Source organism: Sinohyriopsis cumingii, chromosome 12 (genome assembly GCF_028554795.1).
Source record: "Sinohyriopsis cumingii isolate HCF-2022 chromosome 12, ASM2855479v2, whole genome shotgun sequence".
Classification (NCBI taxonomy): domain Eukaryota; kingdom Metazoa; phylum Mollusca; class Bivalvia; order Unionida; family Unionidae; genus Sinohyriopsis; species Sinohyriopsis cumingii.
This window is the reverse complement of record NC_142972.1, coordinates 39,695,233-39,722,193: the sequence shown is the minus strand read 5'-3', so window position 1 is coordinate 39,722,193 and position 26,961 is coordinate 39,695,233. Positions and strand designations below refer to the sequence as shown.

The 26,961-nt window shown below is 35.3% G+C and overlaps 1 protein-coding gene across 1 annotated transcript in view; it reads right to left on the bottom strand.

The window, feature by feature from the left end:
- Window positions 1-15,737: 15,737 nt before the first annotated feature.
- The window catches only part of LOC149786297 (WD repeat and coiled-coil-containing protein-like), a 127,661-nt gene continuing 116,437 nt past the window's right edge, over window positions 15,738-26,961 (bottom strand). Inside the window, exons 15-16 of the mRNA XM_089976681.1 lie at window positions 23,891-24,022; window positions 15,738-16,024 (exon numbers count right to left, since the gene is read on the bottom strand). Coding sequence (XP_089832807.1) covers window positions 15,915-16,024; window positions 23,891-24,022 — 242 coding nt within the window. The 3' untranslated portion in view covers window positions 15,738-15,914. The remainder of the gene's footprint in view (window positions 16,025-23,890; window positions 24,023-26,961) is intronic.

The following is a 26,961-nucleotide window of genomic DNA, read 5'->3' as shown; positions in this document are numbered from 1 at the left end:
TTGCAAATCTAATGATGTTGTATGAAGCAAACATGATTTAATCCAACAAATGGTATGACGAATTTAGATTCCATGTGACATAGTTTTAAGCGAAACGATTTGAAGAAACAAAACAGAATGAAGAATTCTAATTCAACAGAAAAGCTATTATAACGGCATATGTTGCAATATTACACTTATTTAGCGTGGGAAAGAAAAAAAAAAAACGAATTCGAAGAAAATTATATACACAAACTAATCCGAATGGTCAACTGATATTCGAAATGAAAAAGTGATAATAACCAAAGTTACTTAATCATGATTTGAGGTATAATAAAATATTATGCATGAAAAACAGATCATATGAATAAAGAAATAAAATAATATAATTAAATTCAATATTAAACAACTTTGTATCTATTGAAGTGGCGTGTCGGGAAAGAACGTACAATTACACAACATTTTTAGGCAGAAAAGAATCTAACAAAGACACATTTTTTTTCATTCAATGCTGTTGATTTTGGTAGGAAGTTAAAAGCTTCCTGCACTTTTGCGTGCATTTGGATAGCTTTTTCCTTTCGACAAGATGTTTTCCATCCTTGAATCTGACGGGTGCATCCAGCTAGTTAACTAGTTGAACTCCATTCAAATGTAAGAGCGGATAACTCTATTTTCATCCACTCAGTTTCTGCTTCTTTTCATTATAAGCTTTTGATTTCAAATGGGAAGCAAATAGCTTCATGATCTTGGATGTGCACTTAGTTATCCTTTACCTTTTTGTAATAGTTTTTTTTATTATTATTGAAGAATCAGATGGGTGCGTACGGCTAGTTCAATTCAAGGGCCGTCAACACCATTGTTATTCAGTCAACCGATGCATTTTTCATTCAAAGCTTTCGATTTTCTCATAGCAAGCTAATAGCTTTATGATCATTTGTGTGCATTTGCTTGGATGTTTCCTTTCAGCAAAAACTTTTGCGTCTGGAAATTTGATGGGCGCATACAGATGAATTAGAGGGCGGATAACTCCGTTTTCATCCAACCAAAGCATTTTTCATCCACACCTCGGTTTCTGGTAGAAGGCTAAAGGTTTCTTGCTCTGTAGTATGGATGTCCAAATAATCTGCTTTCGGCAAAGGTTTTTCTATTCTTGAACGTGACTGGCGCATAGAAGCAGTTCAACTTAATTCAAACATAAGTGCCTAGATGCCTGTTTTCATCAAACCAAACAAGATATTGCACCTATTTCTAATAGGTGGTTAAAAGCATGTTGTTTGTTTGGCATGCATTTGATTGGAATTTTAAATTTCGGCAAGTTGTTCTTCATATGCGAATATGATCGGCGAATAAAACTAGCTTAATTGCGTTTAAATATACTCATCCAATCAACCTACACATTAATTCCGAGCTTTATATTTGTAATAGAAAATGAAAAGATTCTTGCTCTTTGGCATCCACTTACTTAGCCCAGAGGCTTTCGCAGAATTATATTTTGGGGGATGGGTATGGGGAACTTGGTGTGGTCAGATATTAAGTTTTACGGATGTAGGCCAAAATAGGTTTAGAGATGGAATCGGGGTGGGGCACTTGCCTTCCCCTTCCCCTTGCCCCTATATGCAGGCGCCCATGACTTAGCCGTTTTCTTTTGGTAAAGGGTTATCCAGTAGAAAATGTGATGGGCGTACAAAAACATTTTAATTCAATACATTCAAATGTTACGGCCGATAAGCCTATTTGTATCCTACCAACCATAGCATTGGTTTTCACCCAAAGCTTTTGATATCTGGTAAGATGCTGAAAGGATCCTGCTGTTTGGCAGCCATTTCCTTTAAGCAAAGTTTCTTTCCATTAGTATATATATATATATATATATATATATATATATATATATATATATATATATATATATGTGTGTGTGTGTGTGTGTAGGTGATGGAAAATTAATGGTGTGACATGTCCATTGGGGTTGTGCCTGGAGCAAAGGGTTGTCTCGGACATGGATGATCTATGTTACGGTTTGTTTAGTTTAACCTCTTCCGGTGTCTTGAGCCAATATTAGTCAATTTCCTCCTTAACCATACATTTCCTTCTTTGTTTGCGTGGAGAGGTTATGAATCAAGCCGAAGACTGACGGGAGGGATTATTTCTGTAGGGTTTTACTGATGTAGGTAAATCAGCTGTTTCTACCCTCATTTTTCAATGCTGCCTGCAATCTCAAACTCCACCGATTCGGGCTGCCCAGTAAAGAGCACCAGGGCGTTCATTTCGATATGGGGGTCTAAGGGCCTTGCGCCTATAGCCTATACATATATAAACTGCGGCAGTAGCACATCTCTTTGGGAGATACTGCATCTGACGAAGAATCTCTAGTTCTAACTTTTCCATTGTTACCAGGTCAGCTGTGGAGATCAGTGTCACTTTAGGCCGTAGAAAGCTTGTAGGCGTGAGTAGAAGCTAGCAAAATAGTAATTTTTCCATGTAGGCCTGCTCCTGTGATGGAATACAGCGCTCTACTCCCATTTTATTTCCTATCCTTTATATCTCTCTTCATGTCTGCTCGCTTGTAAATACCAAGAGGGCTTATTGAATCGGTTTTCTTAATGATAGTTTTTCCCATGTTATAGCATTATGCTGCTCTTCTTAGAGCCGATGAAAATCACGATGTCACTTTTGAGTTGATTGAAACGCGGTCAGCGCTGCAAAACTTGTATATTGTTTGTAGTTAGGTTTGCGGGTCTACTGGGTTGTTAGCAAGACCGTCGCAAATGTGCGTTGGGGAGAGCGTCATCATCGGGGCCCCTCTACTCTCGGAAAAAATACTGCAATCGCTACAAAATAGCCCCCCTCCCCCACAAGCTTTGATCCACAGTCGGTCGCCCGTATCACCTGCTTTTTGACGGCACTGGTTGTCAGCAAGGGTTGCCTCATCATCGACTATCGTGGATGATCCTATGAAGGTGGTCCCACTTGATGACCAATATTAATATGTTGTATTGTGTGTAACAGGTCGTTGTTGAACCACTTCTAGAGGGTACGAGATAGTTTGGAGTCTTGATTAATTCCCTGTCAAACCTGGAAGTGGTTGCTGGGTTGATCTAGCCATTTTACTTTGCTAATTAATGCTGTCTGGACGTTGAGGAGCCCCGATTGGCCGAACGGTTTAAAGTGCTCTCCGTTACGGATTACTGCCATCTCACCTCTGTCTGCGTGGATTGGAATCTCGAGATCGGTCGGTGTGGGTACGTGAGAAAACTTGCCAGTAGTTTTCCGTGGGTCGGTGGATTTTTCCGGGGTTTTCTAGGGTTATTACTCCATCAGTTATACTGGCTGCAATGTTATGTATATCGAGATTTATTTTTAAACTCCTGGTACATGATTTGATTTAGTTTTTGTAATTTTTATTCATGGTTGTAGACTGTATAGAATATTTTTAGTTAGATTTTGCCTACATAACCCGAGTCCATTAAAGAGCGTAAAATTACATTGGATCTATAAATAGATGCTGACGTATGTGTTAACATCTATTAATAATAATATTTACTATAAAACTTAATGGCGCATTTGGATTAATTTCTAATTGGCTGATTTTTTAACTGTTCTAGAAGAATTCAGTAACTTTCCATTGGTTGGGCTAGGTCACATGAATAGGCGTTTTCGAGGTAAAGTGAGTAATAAGATCCGTCATGTGGGGTATATTTTAAAGTATAGTCGCAACAGGTGTAAATAACGAGGGAACTGAGCAATTAGATTCATTCCGATTTTGGAGTCATCCTCATTTCTTGTGTTCCTGTTTAAGTCTGCAGAATGTTTTATGTTGTACTTGCATATTATTTGAGAGGAAAAACATTTGTTTGGACTGTTAAGTGGAAATAAAAGTGCTCGTTATTGGGACTATAATATTATTCCAGGGCTGGTGTGACTTATTCAAGAGTTCTGGACGATGGCATCTTACGAGTCTTGGCGGACCATTGCATTTCCGGTTTTGAAATTTATATTTTCATTCTTTACGACTTTCGTAGAACTTTTTATCAGGTTTATTTTGGATTCTCTTCATAATACTGTGAGTTCCTCTCACATGTTAATTGATAACTTTGATAATTCAATTATTTGTTAAGTATCACAAAACTTGTTGGGTTTGCTTCTTTCTATTACTCAGTTTGCGACCACGGAATCGTAACACCTATCTTGTGATCTTGTTTGTATCTCATGCCTCATTTTTTGGTTACCATTAGTGCTGCATGGATAGGGGAGGTGTTTTTTTGTGAAACCCTTGAAGTTTATTTGGGTAGCGGTCCGCTTACTGTTTAGGTGAGGTTGAAACACTGTTTCTATTAGTTTGCTAATAATGATTGTCACCATGATGTCTATGTATTTATTGAGTAAGGTAGGGTCTTCCCCTTTTTTTTGGTCACTTAACACTTAATGGATATTTGCATTCTGGATGGTGCTGTCAGACGTCTGATAAGGTATATAGCCTGGGCAGGCCGCCATATTTTAGAAGTTCTATGATCATGCCAAGGTGAGTTGGAGCATTGTTATGCGACAGCTTCCTGATAACATGCTCCACCTCTGATTCTTCCAGGATAGGGAGGGGTTCAGACTGGGTACAGATTGGATTTTCAAGCAGATGATCACTGGATAACTGTTAATTGTGAAATCTGTTGTAGTTCACTATATTGTGTGTGGGGGTTAGGCACTCAAAATGACATCTCCATCCTTGTAATATTTCCTGGCTGTACTAATTTGTTATTATCCATGCCGAAGAGCTGTCTGTAATTAATAGGATTTCCTGTGCTTAGTGGCCAGTCTGTATTAGTTCTGCCATATAGAGCTTTAAAACAAGCTTAATTGTGATGTCATATGGGGATTCCCTGATGATCCCTATAGTCTTATTAACGATCAAGCATTTAATACGTTTGCAAGAGATTGTTTGTCTGTGGTTATTTGTTTGTTTGGGGGTGGAGGTTTGATGCACGTTTTATATGATTTCAGTTGTCACATAGCTGAAGAGTTTAAAATTTAGTTGAAACTTTGTGTGCAAACACAGTTTGATTGTATCAGTGTTACTATACTGTATTTTCTGTACCAGCCTGGTACTGGCAAAGTGTGAATATGACATATACAGGTTGCTTGATTCTGCCAATCTGATGGGACTAGGGTGATTTCTTCATACTTGGGGTACTGCTCCAAGGTGAACAAGATGTTCAGATAGTTTGGTTCTTCCAGTTTGATGGGGCCATGGTGATTTCTTCACACAATGTCATAAGAGGAATAATGTTAAGTCTTCTAAAGAATTATTACCTGGGACATTTCTTGAAAATTACCGACAATAACGAGTTTGATTTACTCATTTAACATTACACAAGAGAACTATGATAATTCATACATTTGGATTTCTGGTCTATTTATTGTGAGAAATATATTGTTATCCAGTTTTTAGATTCACCATTCTCAATAGCTTAAACATCTTCTGATAATTGGAAATCAACAAAGTTATGAGTTTATAACCTTCCTGATAACATTACCTTTTTTCAATGTGGGTATGCCAAAGGAAAAACTACCATAATTCTGTATTTCTGGAAATGGCATTGGATTTCAAAGCTTCTAATTTTTCACCTTAGGTGTACACAACTGATATAATAAAGCAGTATTCTGCTTAAGCAGGTGAGACAAATTAGGTAGTCATACCAAAACTACAGCTGACCACTGTTAACTATACAGAAGATACTGGTATGTGACTTTCAAAAAAGAATCTTTATATTCAACAGAAATATTCTTTATTGAAAGTCACATACCAGTATCTTCTGTTTACTATCAAAGCCAGAAGTGATCTCATGCAAGACATAAAACATGTATTAATTTTTTCCTACCTGGGCATGTAAATATTAACATTATCATATACAATATTATCATTACTTAAATCAAACAATACAAACAAACAAAATATTTCCAATTGCTTTATTTCTTGACACATGGTGTAAACAAGTCTAGCAGAATATTCTGATGCTTGTTTAGGAACATTTCTAAAAATAGTAATCCACAAGCCATTGATTTAATCTTTTAGGATTTATTTTCATAACTTGTAGGATGAAAAAGAACCACAGAACATACATGCATAATAACTTTCAGCTAAAGATAAAAATATGAGAAGAAAAAAAAACTAAATACGATAAAATGCAATGGGGTTAGTATTTAAAATTTATTAGAGTATAAATCCATCACCATGCTGAACAATACAAAAATGGAACATTAATCACGAGGTCCAAGTGGGCTTGAGGTCACTCACCTGGACAACATCTGCCTGGTAGTCAAATGAAAGAGTACTTGTCCAAGAAATCTGAGTTGGCAAATACAATGAAAAGGGTTTTAAGTTTTCTCTATAGTGGATAGTTTCATCTATACATGATGCCACATCAAAATCAGTTTTCAGATATTCAAGATTCTTTGTTTCAAAGTTGATTACATTCTGTCAAGCATTTTTTTTATACATCAAGTTGTTTAAATGCTTTAGTTTTAGTAACAGTGGCAATGTGAATTCATCATCATCAATAAAAATATGAAAGCCAGTCATGACATGATGCTTTCTGTCAAATTTGATTAAATTCCTTTCAAGGCTTCTTTTCAGGTTTTTCTAGTTTTTGCAATGCCAGCCATAGCTGATGGCAGATAATTTGTAAAAAGTCACAAATTCCATTAATCAGTTCTTGAGAAGAATTTAAATCTGTATTTTTAGTAATTGTGGCCTTATTTGACGAAGGACGGACATCGTTCACAAATTTTAAAGCCCTTCATGCCAGTATGCTAAAATTCAGCCCTGTGGTTTCTGAGAAATCATTTTATGTTTTTTACGCTTAATTTAAGACAGCCATATCTGACAGTGGAACAACATCATCATCTGCACAGAAATGAATGCCTTTCATGACAATGCTTTCAGTGGCCAAACTATGGTGAAAAGTTCTTTTATTTTTGTAATGGTGGTCATATTGACATCATTTGTAGACCACTGAACAGATAACATCATTTGTAGACCACTGAACAGATAACATCATTTGTAGACCATTCAACAGATAACATCATTTGTAGACCACTGAAAGGCCTTCATGCCAGGATTATGTCTATCAATTCAGGTTGAAACTGGTTTAGTGGTTTTTAAGAAGCTGAAAATAAAAACTATTGATAAGTGAATGACACACACAAGATATGGTCATGCCGTAAGCTCATCTGGCTTTATGACCTACCTGGTTACCTAGCAACAAAACAGTATGGGTCTGCATGTTGAGACCACAGTCAAAGTAGTGCAAGAAAGCTTAAGCCAAAACCTTAAATGCTGACACTTATGACACCCAAAAAGTCACTGCAATATCTCACTTCCCACTAGCATGTACTCTACAAAAATTAACAACTGATGCTAAAGATGTGGTTGCAAACTCTATCTTTTCAGTAAGAAAAATCTGTGGGAAATTCTAAACAATAGCTAAAAGTAAACAATAGAGTCTTCTGGTGTCCACAACATGTATTCCAGCTGTGACTTAAAAAAAAAAAAGACCCAAGAAAACTATGATCACACGTGGTACAGTATACAAATATTGAAAATTTACTGAAACTAGTTCAATGTTTCCTCATTTACTTTCTGTGACATTCTTTTGACTGACATTCTCTGATTGTTTAAAAGAGTCACTACATGAAGACGATAACATCTGAACAAAAATGATGGCAAGATTGAAGGAAAATTGGATAAATCTGGTATTTGTCTGAAGGTGTGCACAGAATCATTGTTTTGATTTTTTAATTGATGAATTAAGTGCATGTTTACATTTTTTACATTTTAAAGTTTAAACTTATTATGTTTGCTGTACAAATAATTTCTCATGGCATGATGGACCATACCAGTTGCTGCGATGAATACATTATCTTGCTGCATGGAATACAGTATCTTTTCTTGGGACTATTCACTGACCTAGTACCCATAAAACATTACACTTTTTGTGAAGCCTGCTTTATATCTGAAACACTGCACAGAATCAAGAAAAAAATAACTGCAGAAACTGGTTCAGACCCTCCATATTCAACAGTCTTGGTGAGCTAAAAGTTTAGCCCTTTGACATACAATGACCACTGGCATGTTTACATACAAAATTTCTGAAAAGTTAACTGCATGGTACATACATTATCTTTCTCAGCTATGTCACTAAACAGAATGAAGATGAAAATGAATGTAAAACTTAGTACCTGTTAAAATGTAAGCACACCTCAGTGTACAATAAAAACAAGTTTTGTTGAACTTGTCAGCAATGCTTCCCAAGTTTGCTGTGTTCATTAAAGTTCCACAAGTTTATACACTTAACCTGGTTTGCCTCCAAATATATATACATTCTAATAATAATCCAGTAAGTAATGTTTACTTAATAATGAAGATTATAAACATGTATTAGTAATACCAGTAAACTTTATCAGACTAGTAAATCAATTAGGTTACAGTAAATATGCATATATAAAATTTTTCCAGTGTAACCTAATTGGTTTACTACAGTCTACTTTTTAAATATTGATAAAGATTACTGGTATTATTAATACACATTTATAATCTTCAATATTAGGTAAACATTACTTACTGGATTATTATTACAGGAGATCAAGCTTTTAGAATTATTCTGCTTGTCCTGTGAACTAGAATATCAAAGCTAAAAGCAGAACATATCTTGTACAAATTCATTTTAGCTAGATAAAATGTATATTTGCAGAATAATAAAATTCACAACGTAGTTCATTTTAAAGTCAAATGAATACTTGGATTAATACAAAGTATAATATATTTATAGTGATTCCTCAATACTGCTGTTGACAGTCATGTGCTGCATTATGGGTAAAGCTACTTTTATACATGTGTATCTTATATCCAAGGCTTACAGTATAAACTCACTTATAGTTAGATCTAACTGCAAAACTGCATAGGCCCCCATCTGCCATTATATCATGTGGTGGCAGATCTATGTCTATGTGGTTTGTTAGGAAGAATCAATAGAAAAACAAACATAAACCCTGATCTGCTGGCACATTATGCAATGGCAGATCAGGGTCTATGTTGTCTTCAGTTTGACCGGACTTAAAAGCCAGTATATATGGTATGTTACTATATGAATGTTGCATGCAAAACCACATTACATGAAGTTTTATATGAAATCAAAAAATAAGTCCTGATCAATCAAAAGTTAAATTTATAAACTAAAGATTCCTCCAATGTAAATTTTTATCAAACTTGTGTTATTTAAGGGACTGTGTTGCATTAAGTTGCTTTACAGTCAGGGACTAGTGTAGTCTCAAGGAACCATGTCACATTAAGGTTCTATACAGTCAGGGGACTAGTGTAGTCTCAAGGGACCGTGTCACATTAAGGTTCTATACAGTGAGGGACTAGTGTAGTCTCAAGGGACCATGTCACATTAAGGTTCTATACAGTCAGGGACTAGTGTAGTCTCAAGGGACCGTGTCACATTAAGGTTCTATACAGTCAGGGGACTAGTGTAGTCTCAAGGGACCATGTCACATTAAGGTTCTATACAGTCAGGGGACTAGTGTAGTCTCAAGGGACCATGTCACATTAAGGTTCTATACAGTCAGGGGACTAGTGTAGTCTCAAGGGACCGTGTCACATTAAGGTTCTATACAGTCAGGGACTAGTGTAGTCTCAAGGGACCGTGTCACATTAAGGTTCTATACAGTCAGGGACTAGTGTAGTCTCAAGGGACCGTGTCACATTAAGGTTCTATACAGTCAGGGGACTAGTGTAGTCTCAAGGGACCATGTCACATTAAGGTTCTATACAGTCAGGGGACTAGTGTAGTCTCAAGGGACCATGTCACATTAAGGTTCTATACAGTCAGGGGACTAGTGTAGTCTCAAGGGACCATGTCACATTAAGGTTCTATACAGTCAGGGGACTAGTGTAGTCTCAAGGGACCATGTCACATTAAGGTTCTATACAGTCAGGGACTAGTGTAGTCTCAAGGGACCGTGTCACATTAAGGTTCTATACAGTCAGGGGACTAGTGTAGTCTCAAGGGACCGTGTCACATTAAGGTTCTATACAGTCAGGGGACTAGTGTAGTCTCAAGGGACCATGTCACATTAAGGTTCTATACAGTCAGGGGACTAGTGTAGTCTAAAGAATATAAAGGATAAAAGTTTCCTCAGGTCATCTACAAGCAAGGTCACTTGTGCATTTATACAATTTCAACAAATTTAATTTACCCAGAACTAGCAGTTTCTGATTAATTCTGTTAACAAGGCAAAGTAAAAATAAACAAACAAACAAAAACCAATACAGAAATGTCTCTATGTGACAGACCAATGCAATGCAACTAAAAGGCAAAGTTTTATGCCAAACAGGGGCAAAGACTTAATAAAGTTTCATGCCAAACAGGGGCAAAGACTTAATAAAGTTTTGTTGAAAACGATGAAAATCAAATTTGATCTATGTCTTTTTACTTAAAAAAACTCATAAAAGTTGAATTTGAACCATGAAGTCTTTCAAAGGTGAACTAGTAGAAATGACATTTGCGACTTGTGATGTGATGAGATAAATGGACATGGGTAATCTGTATATCCTATCCCACAGATGCGATAAGGGTACAACAGATACTTTAGTGGTGAAAAAAATATAATCAGTTCATCTTCTTTTGCATATAAACAAGCTTACTAAATTTTTGTCAATGTTGAGTGATTTCTGTGTTTGTACCAAGACAGACTGAAGCATAACTGCATACAATGTTGCAGTGGTTGCACAAAAAGCTGACACTGAATCAAACAAGGCATCACAAAAACCATGTACAAATTACATCTAGTTTTCATTCAAACTGAATAGGTTAGCAATGCATTTTATCTCAAAATGGATTTAGATGAAAAACAGCAGTCAAACTTGTATTCTGATTAAAGACTGAATATATATTCCCTAATTAATGCTCTCTCCCCTTTTTTAAGAACAGAGTATTTTTTACGGATGCAATGTAAGATCTGAACTTTTCAATTCTGTGTGTTTCAGATCAATGATTACAACAAAATTCTGCATAAGTTTCAGTTAATCACACTGTTACAATGTACATATTTCTAAAGTGACAGGCACACATGTAGTGTTAAATATGATGCAATAGCTTGGCGGCAAAATCAAAGATTTGCATGTCCTACTTCAATCAGCTGCTGAGTGGGAAAATGTGTTGATCGATTCATCATTTTAACTGCTGATATTTCCAGTGACTGAATTCAGGGGCAGAAAGGTACCCATATGTACATTTGGTCATTATACGAGTACAATAAAAGAACTTTAGCTTTCATTACTGTGCTCTAATAAATACACCCTATTTGGAAAATGTAATGCCCCTTGTTGTATTAATTAGGGAATATATGGTACGTTTTTTTTGGTACATGGATCTTTCTTTTGATCAACAGAAAGATAAAGAGATTATGAGGTATTTAATCAGATAAAGAGATTAGCAGAATGACATTAACATAATCAAACAAATTAGTGAGATGTGCCCCAAACAGGATGTGAATGATGGCACCTTTCATATTTTTTACATGCTACACAGTGCATTTTTATGATCTGGATAGGGATTGTGACATAATCTGCAGACCTTCAACTGTGTAACTTTACCATAAAACATGGGCTTTGCAAGCAGTATATACAAAGTATAAACACACAACAAACATTTATTTAAAATCAGCTAAAACAACAATCAATTTGCCTAAAAATATACTATCAGCAACATTTTCTCTCCTTAGATCTAGTAGAAAAATATGAAAAGTAAAAAAGATGCAAAATAAATCTAAATGCAAAAAATGTTTTTAAAAACATTTATGTGCAGAAGTTAAAACTGTACTTGAAAAATATTTCTGATTTGTACATTTAAAAGTTACCCAACATATGCCATAATAAAAGGAATTAAGGGAACATGTTTTCAGAGTGCTCTGATACAGGTAAATAGAGACTGTCAGGGCTGTTCCAGTAAAACATACCTGGGACCCAGGGAAGGCACTTTTAATGTGGGCTACTCACTCATAGATGCAATTTAGAATTTTCTTATCATTTTAACCCTTTACCTCATACAGCATAGTGACAAAGTGCAGCACACTATAAATAGAACACCTGTTACCTAGTAGCATACGCATAGGCCTGCCTGTGAACTGTTAAGCAATGTAGTGTATGTTACGTTTAACCATTTTACATTTTTGGTACATCAAATATTATAGGTGGAAAAATTTAAGAGTAAAGTCCGATTGTAATACCGGTGTAATTATTTTTCACGGAATAATTTTTTATGTGCTTTAAAATCGAGAGAAAACTCGTTCACCATCACGTCAGTGAGGCCGCGTGACCAACCGTAGCTGCCATTTCCCATACTCGAAATTTACATGTTTTTCATCTACGTCTACATCACTAAGTCATCTGAATTTGATAATCAATAAAAACTAATTGCTGCCTACATAAATATCAGAGCCTTTACCTAAGTTATTGAATCTTTCATAGTTGAGATTCTAATCATGAAAACTTTGTAAGTATTGAATGAAATACTACCTGTGAAATGTTAAGCAATGTAGTGCATGTTACGTTTAACAGCAATTTTAACCATTTTACATTTTTGGTACACATCTATTATATGTGGAAAAATTTAAGAGTAAAGTCCAATTGTTAAAGCTGTGTAATTATTTTTAACGGAAGAATTTTTTATGTGCTTTAAAATCTTGAGAGAACTCGTATACCATCATGTCAGTGAGGCTGCGTGACCAACCATAGCTGCCATTTCCAATACTTGAAATTTACAAGGTTTTCGTGTGCGTCTACATCACTAAGTCATCTGAATTTGATAATTTATAAAAAAACTAATTGCTGCCTACATCAATATCAGAGCCTTTACCTAAGTTATTGAAGGCTCATGGTTGTGATTCTAATCGTGAAAACTTCGTACGCACTGAATGAAATCCACGATCGCCATTTTGGAGAGTGGAGATTATGACCCAGTTACTTTAAATAGCAGATATCGACCAGTGCATAAATAGTGACCATGTGATCTGACGTAATTGTCATTTGCAGAAATGAATGTAGTATCTAATGGGGGGTTTTCCCCTAAGGTGGCGCTACGAAAACCAGCTCAAAATGGCTGATGTTTACAGCAGGCGTCAAAAGGCGCTTCCATGCGAATCTTGTAGAGGTATCAAAAGGCGCTTCCATGTGAATGGAGTAGTGGCGTCCAAAGACGCTTGCATGAGGTAAAGGGTTAATATGAACTCTCTAACATCAATGTGCCCTGGCAATTTTTAAAAAAAGCCTTCCCTGGTTACCATGTATGTTTAAAAGAAACAGCCCTCAGAGAAATCAATGTCATTTTGTCATGGAAATATTTACTTTTTATTGGCTTAAAATCAAACAAGAAATGTTTACACAAAGCAACATTTTTAAGACAAGATTGCTGTGTAAATTTATATTCTTCCCATTGTTCAATGCATGAAATATGAGTGCAAGAAAAATAACTTTGAACTGCTATGAAATTACACTGACTATATAACCCAATTCTACTGAATGCGAAATTGTTTACAATAATACAATGTTACCATGACTAAATTAGTATTCTTCTCAACACAATGATGGTGTAAATTTCTTCAAACATCAAAGAAACACAATTTAAAAAACTATTTCAAACCAGACAATGCAAACAACACATAGGGGGCTGTGTTTGATTTACCTCTCACTTCAGTTTGTGTATGAACAAGCACATGAAAATGACAAACTAAAGTCTTAAATGGGATGACTATGTCTTTGATTATCAGCATTCAAGTGTTTGCATTGTTCATAAATATTACTGTATATATTGCATACAAGTCAAGGTCCAACTGAAATTAGCACCAACCCTGATCTGCTCTTGAATATTCTGCCATCAGATCAGGGTGTATGTTGTTTGTTCTGCTTACTAATCCCAACAAACAGCATGTGCATCAGTGGGTCTACACAGTTGGTAGTTAGATTAAATTTATATGCAATTTATATCGCCCACAGAATTTAGACATAAAGACACAGCGATCCCATTTAAGAGTGTTCTTAAAACTCACTTATTTCGACTGCAAGAACAAACTTAAAGACCTAATAATGTTCCCTACCTTAAATATTTTCAGCATGTTGTTTGTTTTTAATTTCATGGTGTTTGTTTTGTGTAATAATATCATTATGTTTTTTTTATGTTATAGGTGTTGTCTAATGTTGTAAAGCACTCAGAGCTAAAGATTAGGTACTATACAAAGTCCTCATTATTATTATTATTATTATTATGTATATATGGTAAGTCTTTGTATGCAGCATAATATTTGCCAATTACCAGCTGTATGCAATAGAATATTTGCTAATTACTGTCAGTATGCAATAGATTATTTGATATTTACTGGCTGTATGCAATAGAATATTTGCCAATTACCAGCTTTATGCAATAGAATATTTGCCAATTACTGGCTGTATACAACTGAATATTTGCCAATTACCAGCTGGAAGCAATTTTTTTATTTGTACCTCAGATAATATTGGCACTATTATAATGATATTGGGACAGTACACTGTAAAATGGTATCTAAGTTTTTCAGTGTCTGATTATGCTGAAATCAGTGTTCTGTCATATGCTTCAGCCAAATCTAAAACAATTTTTGTTTTTGCAACCTTTCAAAACCCGAATACATGTAAGGCCTTGAAGAATTTTTAAAGTCATACTTGTGGCTATACACTGTATGTTTGAAGAAATTATCAGAGTTTGAGCACAAACACATATGCATAAACACAAACAATTGTATACCAGGTCATAATTTAAATTTTAGCCAAATATATTCACCCAAAACAACAGGTCAATAAAAAAAAATCATACATTTTTTTGGGTGGGTGGGGGTAGGACTGGTTTCCATGGTATGATCACAGGTACAGTATCATACCAGTATGGTCATTTAAGAAGAACTATATGACAAAGTGAGCTGTCATGGATAGTGCAGTGGTATCATGCTTATTTCTTACCTCTGTTGTCATAGGTTCAAACCCTGGCTTTGGTACATATATTGGATAAATGGTGGTTTAGTTCATTTTTATGGTTTCCTTTCAGTTTATTAGTTTATTCCATCACAATGACCAAGCTAATCCAAAGTGATTAAAATCACATCTCCACTGTTCTACGTGAAGATCTGACAATGACTACTTAGGAGTCATGTACTGGTGACCTGTTATTAGTATAATCACTCATTGTATCAGCCAATCAGATGAAGTCTTATATCTTTGCATTGGGAGAATGAGCAGTACAGATGAACAGAATCAATGTGTGCTCAATGATTGATTCTCTTTAAGATTTCTGAAAGATGCATTTCCATTGGCTAATTCAAAGGTTATCAGAACATGACCCCTAAGCAGTCACTGTCAGATCTTCATGTAAGACAGTGGAGATCTGATTTTAATCAGATTGAAGCTAATCTCACCTTCATGTAAACTGTAAGCATTGTTATTAATCTAACCCCTTGGAAAAACAGAATGCACCATCCAATTATTTATTTTGAAATAATTCCCAGTGAGTGACATGAGATTCATTCTTGTAAAAATTCAGGAAAACTGGATGAAAAAAATATCTAAAAGTTAAAATGACTGAATTTGTACAGGCTACATAGAAAATTATTTCTATTTCTATTTCCTAATTGGTTGTTTAAGTAGCCATTTGATTATGTACTGATAAAATCTAGCTGGTGATCAAATTGGTTAGCAGTCCTTTGTATCTTGGTATGTGATAGCTGATAGATGCCACCTTGGCTGAAGGCTAATATATAAAATGGCCAAGGGCTAATATATGTGGAATGAATGCTAACAGATGTAATACAAGTTCAGTTTAAACTTTCAGCTAAACTTCCATTATTGTCTTCTAAGCAGATGATTATATACTGTCTGGTGTTATCTCTCCTGTGACAACTAGAGTGGTTCCTGATGTAAACCTCATGGGGATATAGCCGTCAATGTTACAGCCAGTCACAAAGGGCTCTCCATCTAAAAGAAGAATAAGAGAATTCAATATGATTGTATTTGGTTCCCTATATTTCAAAAGCGTCTTTGAGAACAGTACAGAAAGTATACATATTATCACATAATATTCAACATCCTGGCCACATACATGTATCCGGATAATTTTACCTATCCCGTAAAGTATAAAATTATGGTCAGTGTGTATCAGAAAAACATAATGGGGTTTGTTTTAATTAAATAAGATACAAGGCTAAACAGGGGTGGAATGCAATGTAATAGTAACAAAAAAGAAGGGGAGACAACAAATTCAGACTTCAAGTAACAGCATGGAAAAACAAGAATATAGTGAATGACACATTATATGCCCATTCAGTTTTTAATAGTCCTCTCTGTGGTATTGTTGCCTCTGAAGACTACTGATCAACAGGTCTCTTTGACCTCAACACTATTTTAGAATAAAATTTATACTGCAGAATCATATATGTCCAAGACTTGACCTTTGACTTTCTGACCCCAAAATCAACAAGCCTCTTCAATGCTTTATGTACAGGCCCTCTACAAACTCTGCTCAAGGTATGTGACCCAGAATTAAAATTATCATGCATTAACCATGTTTCTTTCAGTCACAGTAACCTCTTTTGACCCCAACATATACAGACCTCTTTCTTAACCAATATATGTCATCTAGAAACTCTGCTGAAGGTACACATTCAATAACTTAGCTTTCGTGTCACTAGAAACCATTTTTTCTTCTTTTAGTTATGGCGATCTTGATCTTTTTTGAATTTTAACACCAAAATGAAGCCAAGCACAAAATATGGTCCAGGTCTATATAACTAACATTACTGAGCAGAAACCATTATTCTTCTTTCAGTCACAGTGGCCTTGAGAGGAACAATTTGTGTGCTTCAGCAGCAATGAAACAGGTAACAGAGAGACAGATGGATGTCACAGTGTAATACACTCTGCCTCATGGTAGGCGTATAAAAAGATATGAACAATTTTTAATAGGTCAGACATGGACAAAATCTTTCAAATTTAAAACGTTCATGCTTTTTGTAGAAAACTGTGTTAGTAAAATTTATTCCAACAAATTGCTAAAATTTACGGCTAAAATTAATGATAAGCTAGACTCTCCAAAATTACCAACTGCATCACCTTCTTGACATAGGCCCAGTTAACTGTTATGTTTGACGTGAATCTAGAATGAGTCAGCTATTGACTAATGCGGAAGGATATTGAATGTGGTCATCGTAAGCGAAAAGGAGGGATTTTGTGCAGTATATGTCACAAATTGTAATAAAAATCAGAAATACGTATAACCTGTGTATCATTATTCATTGCATAATCTACTGCAAATCCAAACACTATAACCTGTGTATCATTATTCATTTCATAATCTACTGCAAATCAATACATATAACCTGTGTATTCATTTAATTATTTACTGCAAATCCATACACTACAATCTGTGTGTATCATTATTCATTCCATAATCTACTGCAAATCAATACATTATAACTTAAGTATCACTGAGTTCTTTGTTCAAGTGAAACATCACTTCCAAATGTATGCATGGGGCAGGGAATATCTGTGAAAACAATTGTGAGGGTCATACTTTTAAACACACTTTTTCATTAATGGTGAAAATGAGATTTATAATAACAAATATGAATTTTGCAGATATGAAAGATTCAAAAATAAAAATTTAAACATCATTTAGCTTTTACACAGACTATCTGACCTGTAAATATCCTGTCTTATTAATAAAGGTAATATTGTATTTATGAACCTGTATAATGTGCACAAAGTTCATACTGTATTATATACTGAGCTTGTCACAAAATTTATACTGTTTTATGCACTAAGCTTGTCACAAAGTTTATACTGTATTATGTACTGAACTTGTCAGAAAGTTCTTACTGTATAATATACTGAACTTGTCAGAAAGTTCTTACTGTGTAATATACTGAACTTGTCACAAAGTTCTTACTGTATTACGTACTGAACTCGTCACAAAGTTCATAATGTATAATGTACTGAATTTGTCACAAAGTCTATAGTGTATTATGGATGGGATTTGTCATAAAGTTTGTACTGTATTATGTATTAAACTCAACATAAAGCTGCATTTCTTTTCAAAAGTGATTTTAAAAAAATAATAATATGATCAGTGTCTTTTTCAACAATGGATAATGATCATCTTAACAGACAAGTCCAACCAAAATGTCCAGTTTGCTCCAGAAACTGTCACCTTCTGAGGGAGTCAGGTAAGACATACATATTACCAGGTCTGTGTAGGGGCTCAGGAACATCAGATTAAGACCTGCCAACCCTGATGAGTCCATCTCAGTAAGGCAGTTGATTTTTGTCTGTAAGATTGACCAGTTTTCAGTAAGGTGTAACAAAATATCAATAACTGCTATTGTAACGCTGGAAAATGTAATTAAAAGTTCGACATATCAATGATAAACATTATGTTCAACTGAAATGGTTGTAAAGTATGCATACTTTATTTACCACTAATACAGTTCCACAAACTCTAGTTACAAACCCTATGCAGCTCAATGGCTTGTTGCTATCTCACAACTTTACATAATTCTTGGAAATTCTTTTCCATTTCACATGATGACGGCAGTCATATATCCAGCCACGAGACATACTCAAATTGGCATGTGATGTCCAATAAGCGTAATTGTGTCCTTTCCAGCTTTTATTCACAAGAATCTAAATACTCCTTTTTATTCTTCTGTGTTTATTGTTAACACTTCCTAGAAGCTTATTTTCCCTTTCATCTTAACAATGCATTGCTTTCTGGATGCCATTTTTAGAAATTCTATAATCAACAGTTTAATCATGCAGATGCTTCACATGAACGAATAGGTGCAGTTTCAAGTGTCTGGGGTGTTGCTGTAAAGTTAGTCTGGTTCCCTGACTAATTTCAATAATTCTATGATGATACCCAATTGAAATAAAACACAGATGAACAAAGTATCCAGATTTTTTGGCAACGATCATTTTTCTGAAGTGTTTGCTAATATACTTTAAGTCCATATTTTAAGGGTAATTTTTGTAAGACAATGGCAAAATCATAAGAGTTGGAAGGTTTGCAGATTCAATACAGAAGCACAGTAACAAATGAGCTTTGCTTATTGCAAAAGCATGCATGAGGTCAACCTTTGAATTGTATGTACCATTGTTAATGTTTTTTAATCTATCACCTAACTCAGGAAAATTCAAACAGGTTGAACATAACTGTTTTCCTGTCTTCCCATCACTATTTTCCGTCCCTGTATGTATTGGAAAACACCTCACCTTTTCAATGCTAAATCAGCTGCCCAATATTTTTGACCTGTGCCCAAATTTCACGTTATTTTCTGGACTTTGGTGTACCTTTGTTCAAAATAATTTTGCCACAAGTCACTGGGAGAGCTACAAAATCATGTCATGCCATTATCTCAAGTTTTAATTATTTTTTGTGTGCAAAGGAATGCAGCTTTAAAGGACCTGTATGTTGCTGTGGTCAACACTTACTCATCACAATGGGTTATTTCCCCTTAATAGGATAACACCACTAGTACAATGGCAAAATGCCATCAGGATAAAAGTTCATACAATAAAGAGTGTGTTTTATTTGATCTTTCATTTAAAGAAGTTCAGTGCAGAATGTGAATGATTTAATAATATGTGTAATATGTAAGAAGGAAAACAGAGACTCTTTACTGGCCTAATGGAATACCAGGCCAATGGTGTCAGTTAGGGCAGAACGTGAATGCTTTAATAATATGTAAGAAGGAAAACAGAGACTCTTTACTGGCCTATTGGAATACCAGGCCAATGGTGTCAGTTAGGGCAGAATGTGAATGCTTTAACAATATGCAAGAAGGAAAACAGAGACTCTTTACTGGCCTAATGGAATACCAGGCCAATGGTGTCAGTTAGGGCAGAATGTGAATGCTTTAATAATATGTAAGAAGGAAAACAGAGACTCTTTACTGGCCTAATGGAATACCAGGCCAATGGTGTCAGTTAGGGCAGAATGTGAATGCTTTAATAATATGTAAGAAGGAAAACAGAGACTCTTTACTGTCCTAACGGAATACCAGGCCAATGGTGTCAATTCGGGCAGAATCAGATTTCATAATATACCAATGATGTCATAATTTGGTACAGATGAGATGTTATACATAGTTTAGGTTCCTTTTCAGTTCTTCTCAATCAGGTTAATATGTTTGCAGATGCAAAGAAATAGGGTTCAGTCAAGGTTTTTAGGTATTTACCCAAGCAGACAATGGAGTAAAGTTAATATGACTTATGGATCAAAACTGTTCTGACAATGGGATAATTTGAATCTGAGCTGTGAGGAGAGTGACTTGCTGTGCACCTCTAGGTGCCTGGGTTCATTCCTTTTACTGACATGTGTAAGGGTAAGTGGTCAATTATTTAAGGTCAATATAATTCTGCAGATTCTCCAGTTTCCACCAACCCCAAAAGAATCCAATGCTGTTGAAAGTACAATGATCCCTCATTATATGCATCTCAGTACAACACAGTCCCTGATATAACATGGGTGTGGTTATGGATCCAATTATACTACACCACTCCCTCGATAACTCGCGCACATCGGGGTCCAGAAACATCGACCGCACTATAAGTGAGGCGCGAGTTATCGAGGGACCTATAAAATAAGCCCAAAACCAATAAAGTGATTGACGACATAACGGAGAAATAAGGGGGGTGGGGTTTGGCAGATTATACTGTTGAATACTCACTTTATAATCGTTCTGAGATTAAATGTTAATAAATATCTCTTCATAACGGTGTACTTTATTATTTCCTCATAGGACAACATTAATTTCAGGATAAATTACAGTATATTGAGGCGATCATCGAAAACATTATTCCACGTGGTTTCCGTTCGCTTAACATGTGTACCACTTCACACATTGTGTACTTCGTCACTAATTTTTATGTTGAATTGGATACATTCTAGTTTCATTGTTTGATCCAAATTAGACGTTCTTTTATATACAAAAGATCGACTCTTTTCGAGAAACAGTGTCGATCGAACGATAGATAAATATTTTTAAATGTGATAGAAGTAAAATGGAAAACAAAAACAAACAAGGGTTATCAGTACAGACATATTTAATTGGTCTACAAATTTAAAACAATGTAAATTAGAACAAGTTAATACTTGCCGTTAGTGCCATGCTTGACAAATATCAATTCACTTTTTGAAAAAATCAGTTATTTTTGTGTGTGTGTGTTGCTCCTTGGTTTCTCTGCCGCCGAGCAAAATCCCTCAGATTTCTCAACCGCATGAGCTTTACGTAGTCAACATTTTGGCTCTCCAGCCACCTTATGGCAATATCAAAATATTTGATTGCTTCCTGTGCAGAGGGCCCACCCCCACGGGTGCAACATCTGCATCTGCATCACTTTCAACACTTGTGTTACTCCAGTTAGAATCGTCTTCTGCTGCAAATTTGTTCGCTATAAAAATAATTATAGTTTCATCTGACATATATTCGGCTGTGGGGCAATCATTGTCAGCACAAATCCACTCCTCCATATCAAGAGAAATGCCCGTCTCAGGACCATAAGTCTGTACGAATTTCTCCCAAACAGCCTCGGCATTAATGACATCAGTTTCACTGAAACATTCGAAGTCACTATCATCGTCGTTGTCTCTGTTACTGTTTTGCTTTACGTCAAAGGCAGCTCCAAGACCCTTAATCCAGCACCCGAGGTCTCTTGTAATCGATTTTTTTTTAATGCAACAAACACTTCCCCAAGTTGTTGATCAAAACAAAGCCGGCATGTACATGTAATTAGGTTCTCACAGAAGTACTCACGGGTTTCGATGTGACGGTCGATTGACTCTTTTCATGTTTTCAATGAACATAATATGTTGTGATTATAATGTTTACACTGAAACGGAATTAAAGGATTAGAACGTGACTTTCACACAGGAAGACGTTTAACTGGTGTTTATTTCATTCTCTGTTGCCACCTGTTAGCATTTACCAGAAGTTTTCATTGATAGCTATTTCACCAGACTGTTTATTTACAGTATACTGACAACTATTTATCATAAAAACTTACATAATATATGATATCATTAAACAGAGGTCTCGCTAGGATATTAAAACTGGGTCTTTCTGCCTCTGAAGTCAATCACTAAATATCGGTACATTTTCTCACTCGGCCGCTAGTCAAAGCCTTTGAACTAGCTGCCTAGCTCTTGCATCATGTTCTTTTTTTTTTTTAATGTACTCTTATAAAATGGCAACAGTACATCAAAGAGTCTTTCAGTCACTGAATTCTGTCATTGTAAATATCAGCACAGTTAACTGATCAACACATTTTCCCACAAAGCAGGTGGCTGAAACAGGACCGGCAAATCTTTGAATTTTCCTGCGCACCTATTACATGCGTATGGAGGACTCCCGCCTCAGTGATTTTCTGCGTCCCAGATCAAAAATTGGCGTCCAAATACGCGTAATTAAGCGTTTTCGAGATCTCTGAAATTAATTCTTCTTTAGAACTTGCAAATTTCAAAATATGGATTTACGGGCATTAATCACCATTTTCGATGATAAAACGAGCAATGTATCAAGGTTTAATTTATCAATTCTTATCGTAATTTTTTCAAGTTCAGCATATTTTAAAGACATTTTAAATACATTTTCTCTGGAAAAAATCGGAAGCCAAGATGGACACCGCGTTATAAGCGGGATCGCGAGTTATCCGGGCGCGAGTTATCGAGGGAGCGGTATATATGTATACCATGGCAACTCATTATAAAGCAACTCTGTATAATACAGTGACATGATAAAATGGGTATTGTCATGGACCCCATTATATTATACATATACAGGGTCATTCCTTATAAGCATCTAAGTATAACACTGTCCCTGAGACAACATGGGTGTGGTCATAGATCCCATTATATGTATACCGTAGCAACTCATTATAAAGCAACTCAGTATAATAGTGACCTGATAAAATTGTTATTGTCATAGATCCCTTATACTATATGTATACAGTAGTCCTTCACTGTAAGCATCTCAGTATAAAAGTCTCTGATAAAACATAGGTATGGTCATGGATTCCATTATATGCATACAGTAGCCCCTCTTTATAAAGAAACTCAGTATAACACAGTGACCTGATAAAATGTGTATTGTCATGGATCCCATTATACTATAAGTTTACAGTGGTCATTCTTTATAAGCATCTCAGTTCAATACAATTTCTGATAAAACGGGTAATGTCATGGATCCCATTATATGTATTCAGTAGCAACTAATTATAAAGCCACTCAGTATAATAGAGTGACCTGATAAAATGAGTATAGTCATGGATCTTATTATTCTGTATGCATACAGTAGTCACTCATTATAAAGCACCTCATTATAACACAGACCCCAATATAACATGAGTATGATCGTGGATCCCATTATATTATATGTATACAGTTGTCCCTCACTATAAGGCATCTCAGTTTAACACTGCTCTCAATATAACATGGGTATCATCATGGATCCCATTATATGTATTCAGGAGCAACTCATTATAAAGCCACTCTGTATAAAAGAGTGACCTGATAAAATGAGTAAAATCATGGATCTTATTATTCTGTATGCATACAGTAGTCACTCATTATAAAGCACCTCATTATAACACAGACCCCAATATAACACGAGTATGATCATGGATCCCATTACACTATATGAATACCTCAGTATAAGGCAACCTTATATATAACATGTTACACTTTTAAGGCTCCCGTTTAACAGCATTACAGCAAAAGACAATTGTACTTAATATTGGCTGATCATCTATAACCTTGCTAAATCTAGGTTAGATAAAGTTTAGACAAACCTATGAAGATCTCCAGATTTTGTAACTTGAAAGCTCTCTTGATTGGTTCAAGCTGTAGCCTTCCATTGTCCAGAAGAAAGGCTTTGCTCTTCTTTTGACCATCTTTGTACACACAGTTGAGGTAAATGAACTCTACACGAAATAAAACAGAGTACTGTAAACCACACACTTTTCACAAACATACAAATCATCACAAATTTAAGAGATAATCAAATTTGCAAAGAATCTTGATCATATGAATTTAGAAATGCATTGTAACCCATTTACAATGAACTAGTTTCGGCAATATACAGTATACAGCAAGAAATTGATTCACGTCATGACATGGTCAATTTTCCTGTTTGAATGAATCCCTTAACTCTTCTGTTAACAAAGTCTGGGCTTCATTAGAAATGGCTTTCACCATGTGGGCACAAACATTCATGCACACATGTACATTCACACACATGTGCACATACATGCTACCCCAAAATAAAATAATTTATCAAATAATTACAATAGTATCTGGATTAATAAAGTACTATCATACTTTTTATGTCATAGTAGAGCATATGGTTTTAATCTTGGCTGTCTGTCTGTCTGTCCATCTGTGTATCACACCTTGCTAAGGTTTGCATTTAGGTCATTTTTGGTACTGTGGTGTTGCATCCATGACCCATGAACAGATTTCTAGTCTGATATTTAATCATGTCAAAAATGATGTAATGATGTCATCTAAAGCAAAGGTGCAATGTTCAAGCCATCTGAAAATGCATCAATTATTTCATTACACTACATTCAGAGAATCTTAACATGAAAAAGGATTATGTTAAATTTTAATGTAATACTGTACTTCAAGCACTAGAGCTCACTGATTCAAAGTGCTTTGTGGCTTAAACACACTTCCTACAGTCTTTTTCACCATGTGACATGCTTACGTTGGTTGAGAAAAGATCATAAGGGCATGATACTCATCCTGTTTGGAATTTCTGAGGCATGTTTTGTTATTTGCAAAGGTACAATCCATCATTCATTTCTAAGGTGAATCAGAGTGCTAAGCCGACATAATTTCTGAATGGTCAAAAATTGCTTTTAAATTGTAGCAGCATCTACAGAAAAGGCAGAGATTGCTCCCACTATATTGAATTTGTCATACAAGTACTTAGATCTGCTTCTACATAATAATTGCAATAAAAAAATTAAAAGTGCTTCAAGTTGCTGCTTGCCTAGAAAAAAGTTTACCTGACCAGAGGTGATTTTAACCCTTTACCTCATGCAAGCGTCTTTGGACGCCTCTACTCCATTCACATGGAAGCGCCTTTTGACGCCTCTAATCCATTCGCATGGAAGCACCTTTTGACGCCTGCTGTAAACATCAGCCATTTTGAGCTGGTTTTCATAGTGCCACCTTCAGGGAAAACCCCCCTATTACATACTTCATTCATTTCTGCGAATGACAATTACATCAGATCACGTGGTCACTGTTTATGCACTGGTCGATATCTGCTATTTAAAGTAACTGGGTCATAATCTCCACTCTCCAAAATGGCGGTCGCAGATTTCATTCAGTACTTATGAAGTTTTCACGATTAGAATCACAACTATGAAAGATTCAATAACTTAGGTAAAGGCTCTGATACTGATGTAGGCAGCAATTAGTTTTTATAAATTATCAAATTCAGATGACTTAGTGATGTAGACGCAGATGAAAAACATGTAAATTTCGAGTATGGGAAATGGTAGCTATGGTTGGTCACGCGGCCTCACTGACATGACGGTGAACGAGTTCTCTAAGATTTTAAAGCACATAAAAAATTCTTCCGTGAAAAATAATTACACAGCTATAACAATTGGACTTTACTCTTAAATTTTTCCACATATAATAGATGTGTACCAAAAATGTAAAATGGTTAAAATTGCTGTTAAACGTAACATACACTACACTGCTTAACAGTTCACGGGCAGGCCTATGTGTATGTGGTCGGCTAGGTAACAGGTGTTCTATTTATAGCGCGTTGCTCTTTGTCACTATGCTCTATGAGGTAAAGGGTTAAGGATGCGATTTGATATTAAAATAGGGGTTCTGCCAAACTCTGAATGGTTGGCATCATTAAACACTGCAGTTGTACAGAATAAAATCATAATTTGTTTGTCATGATAATGTTGTATATATTTAATTGTACATTTAACTTTTGTCCATGATTTTAAAATGTAGCTTAGATAATATAAACAGATTTAGTATATAGCTGACTTTTGTCCATGACTGTAAGTTGTAAATAGAATGTTCATCTAGCATTTGAATTTGAACATTCTAGGCCCAGTCTTGTTTACAATTGGATTGGTATTTTCCACTGGAATGATTCACATCCCAGTCAAATGAAAATGTTTATAAATAGGGATTTGATAAACAATTCATTCCACTTTTTAGACCAATTGGTGGGAATCCATTGATCATAATTTACAGTTGTGTTCAGATATTATTTGAGAGGAATTATTTATGAAAAATATTCTTTGGAATTACTCAAATGCTTATTCACTTTGGGATTACTGTAAATTCATTCAAGACATTCTGGATTGTATCACTGTTATATCAGGACATTCAAGAGTACCGGAATTCATTTGGAGCATTCTTTATTTTTAACTTGTTAGGGGACAATAAGGATCATTCGGAATTGTATTCACAAAAACTGTAAGGTCTCTTAAATTTCACTTTGCAGTGAGAAATAAACTGCTAATTAGTTTTACTTTTCACTTCTTTATGTTACATATTTTATGACCAAGTGTCATATCAATAAAAAGAATCTTAAATTTATTTACATCTATAGACCTGTTAGTGTTACAAGACACTTATTTAGTGCTGACAATACAGATCTAAACCATCCAGTTTTGATTACAAACTTTTGTGGCTGCGACCCCACAAATATTTTTCTTAGCCGTACGACCCCATTTCCATTTCTTGATAAGTATTTTGCCACCCACAAATTTTTTTTCTTGTTGACCCTCCTTGTGACCCTGATTTGGGTAGTGACTTGGTTGTGGGAACCACTGATCTACAGGCTCGTTACCATAACATGGCATGTATATAGTGGTGA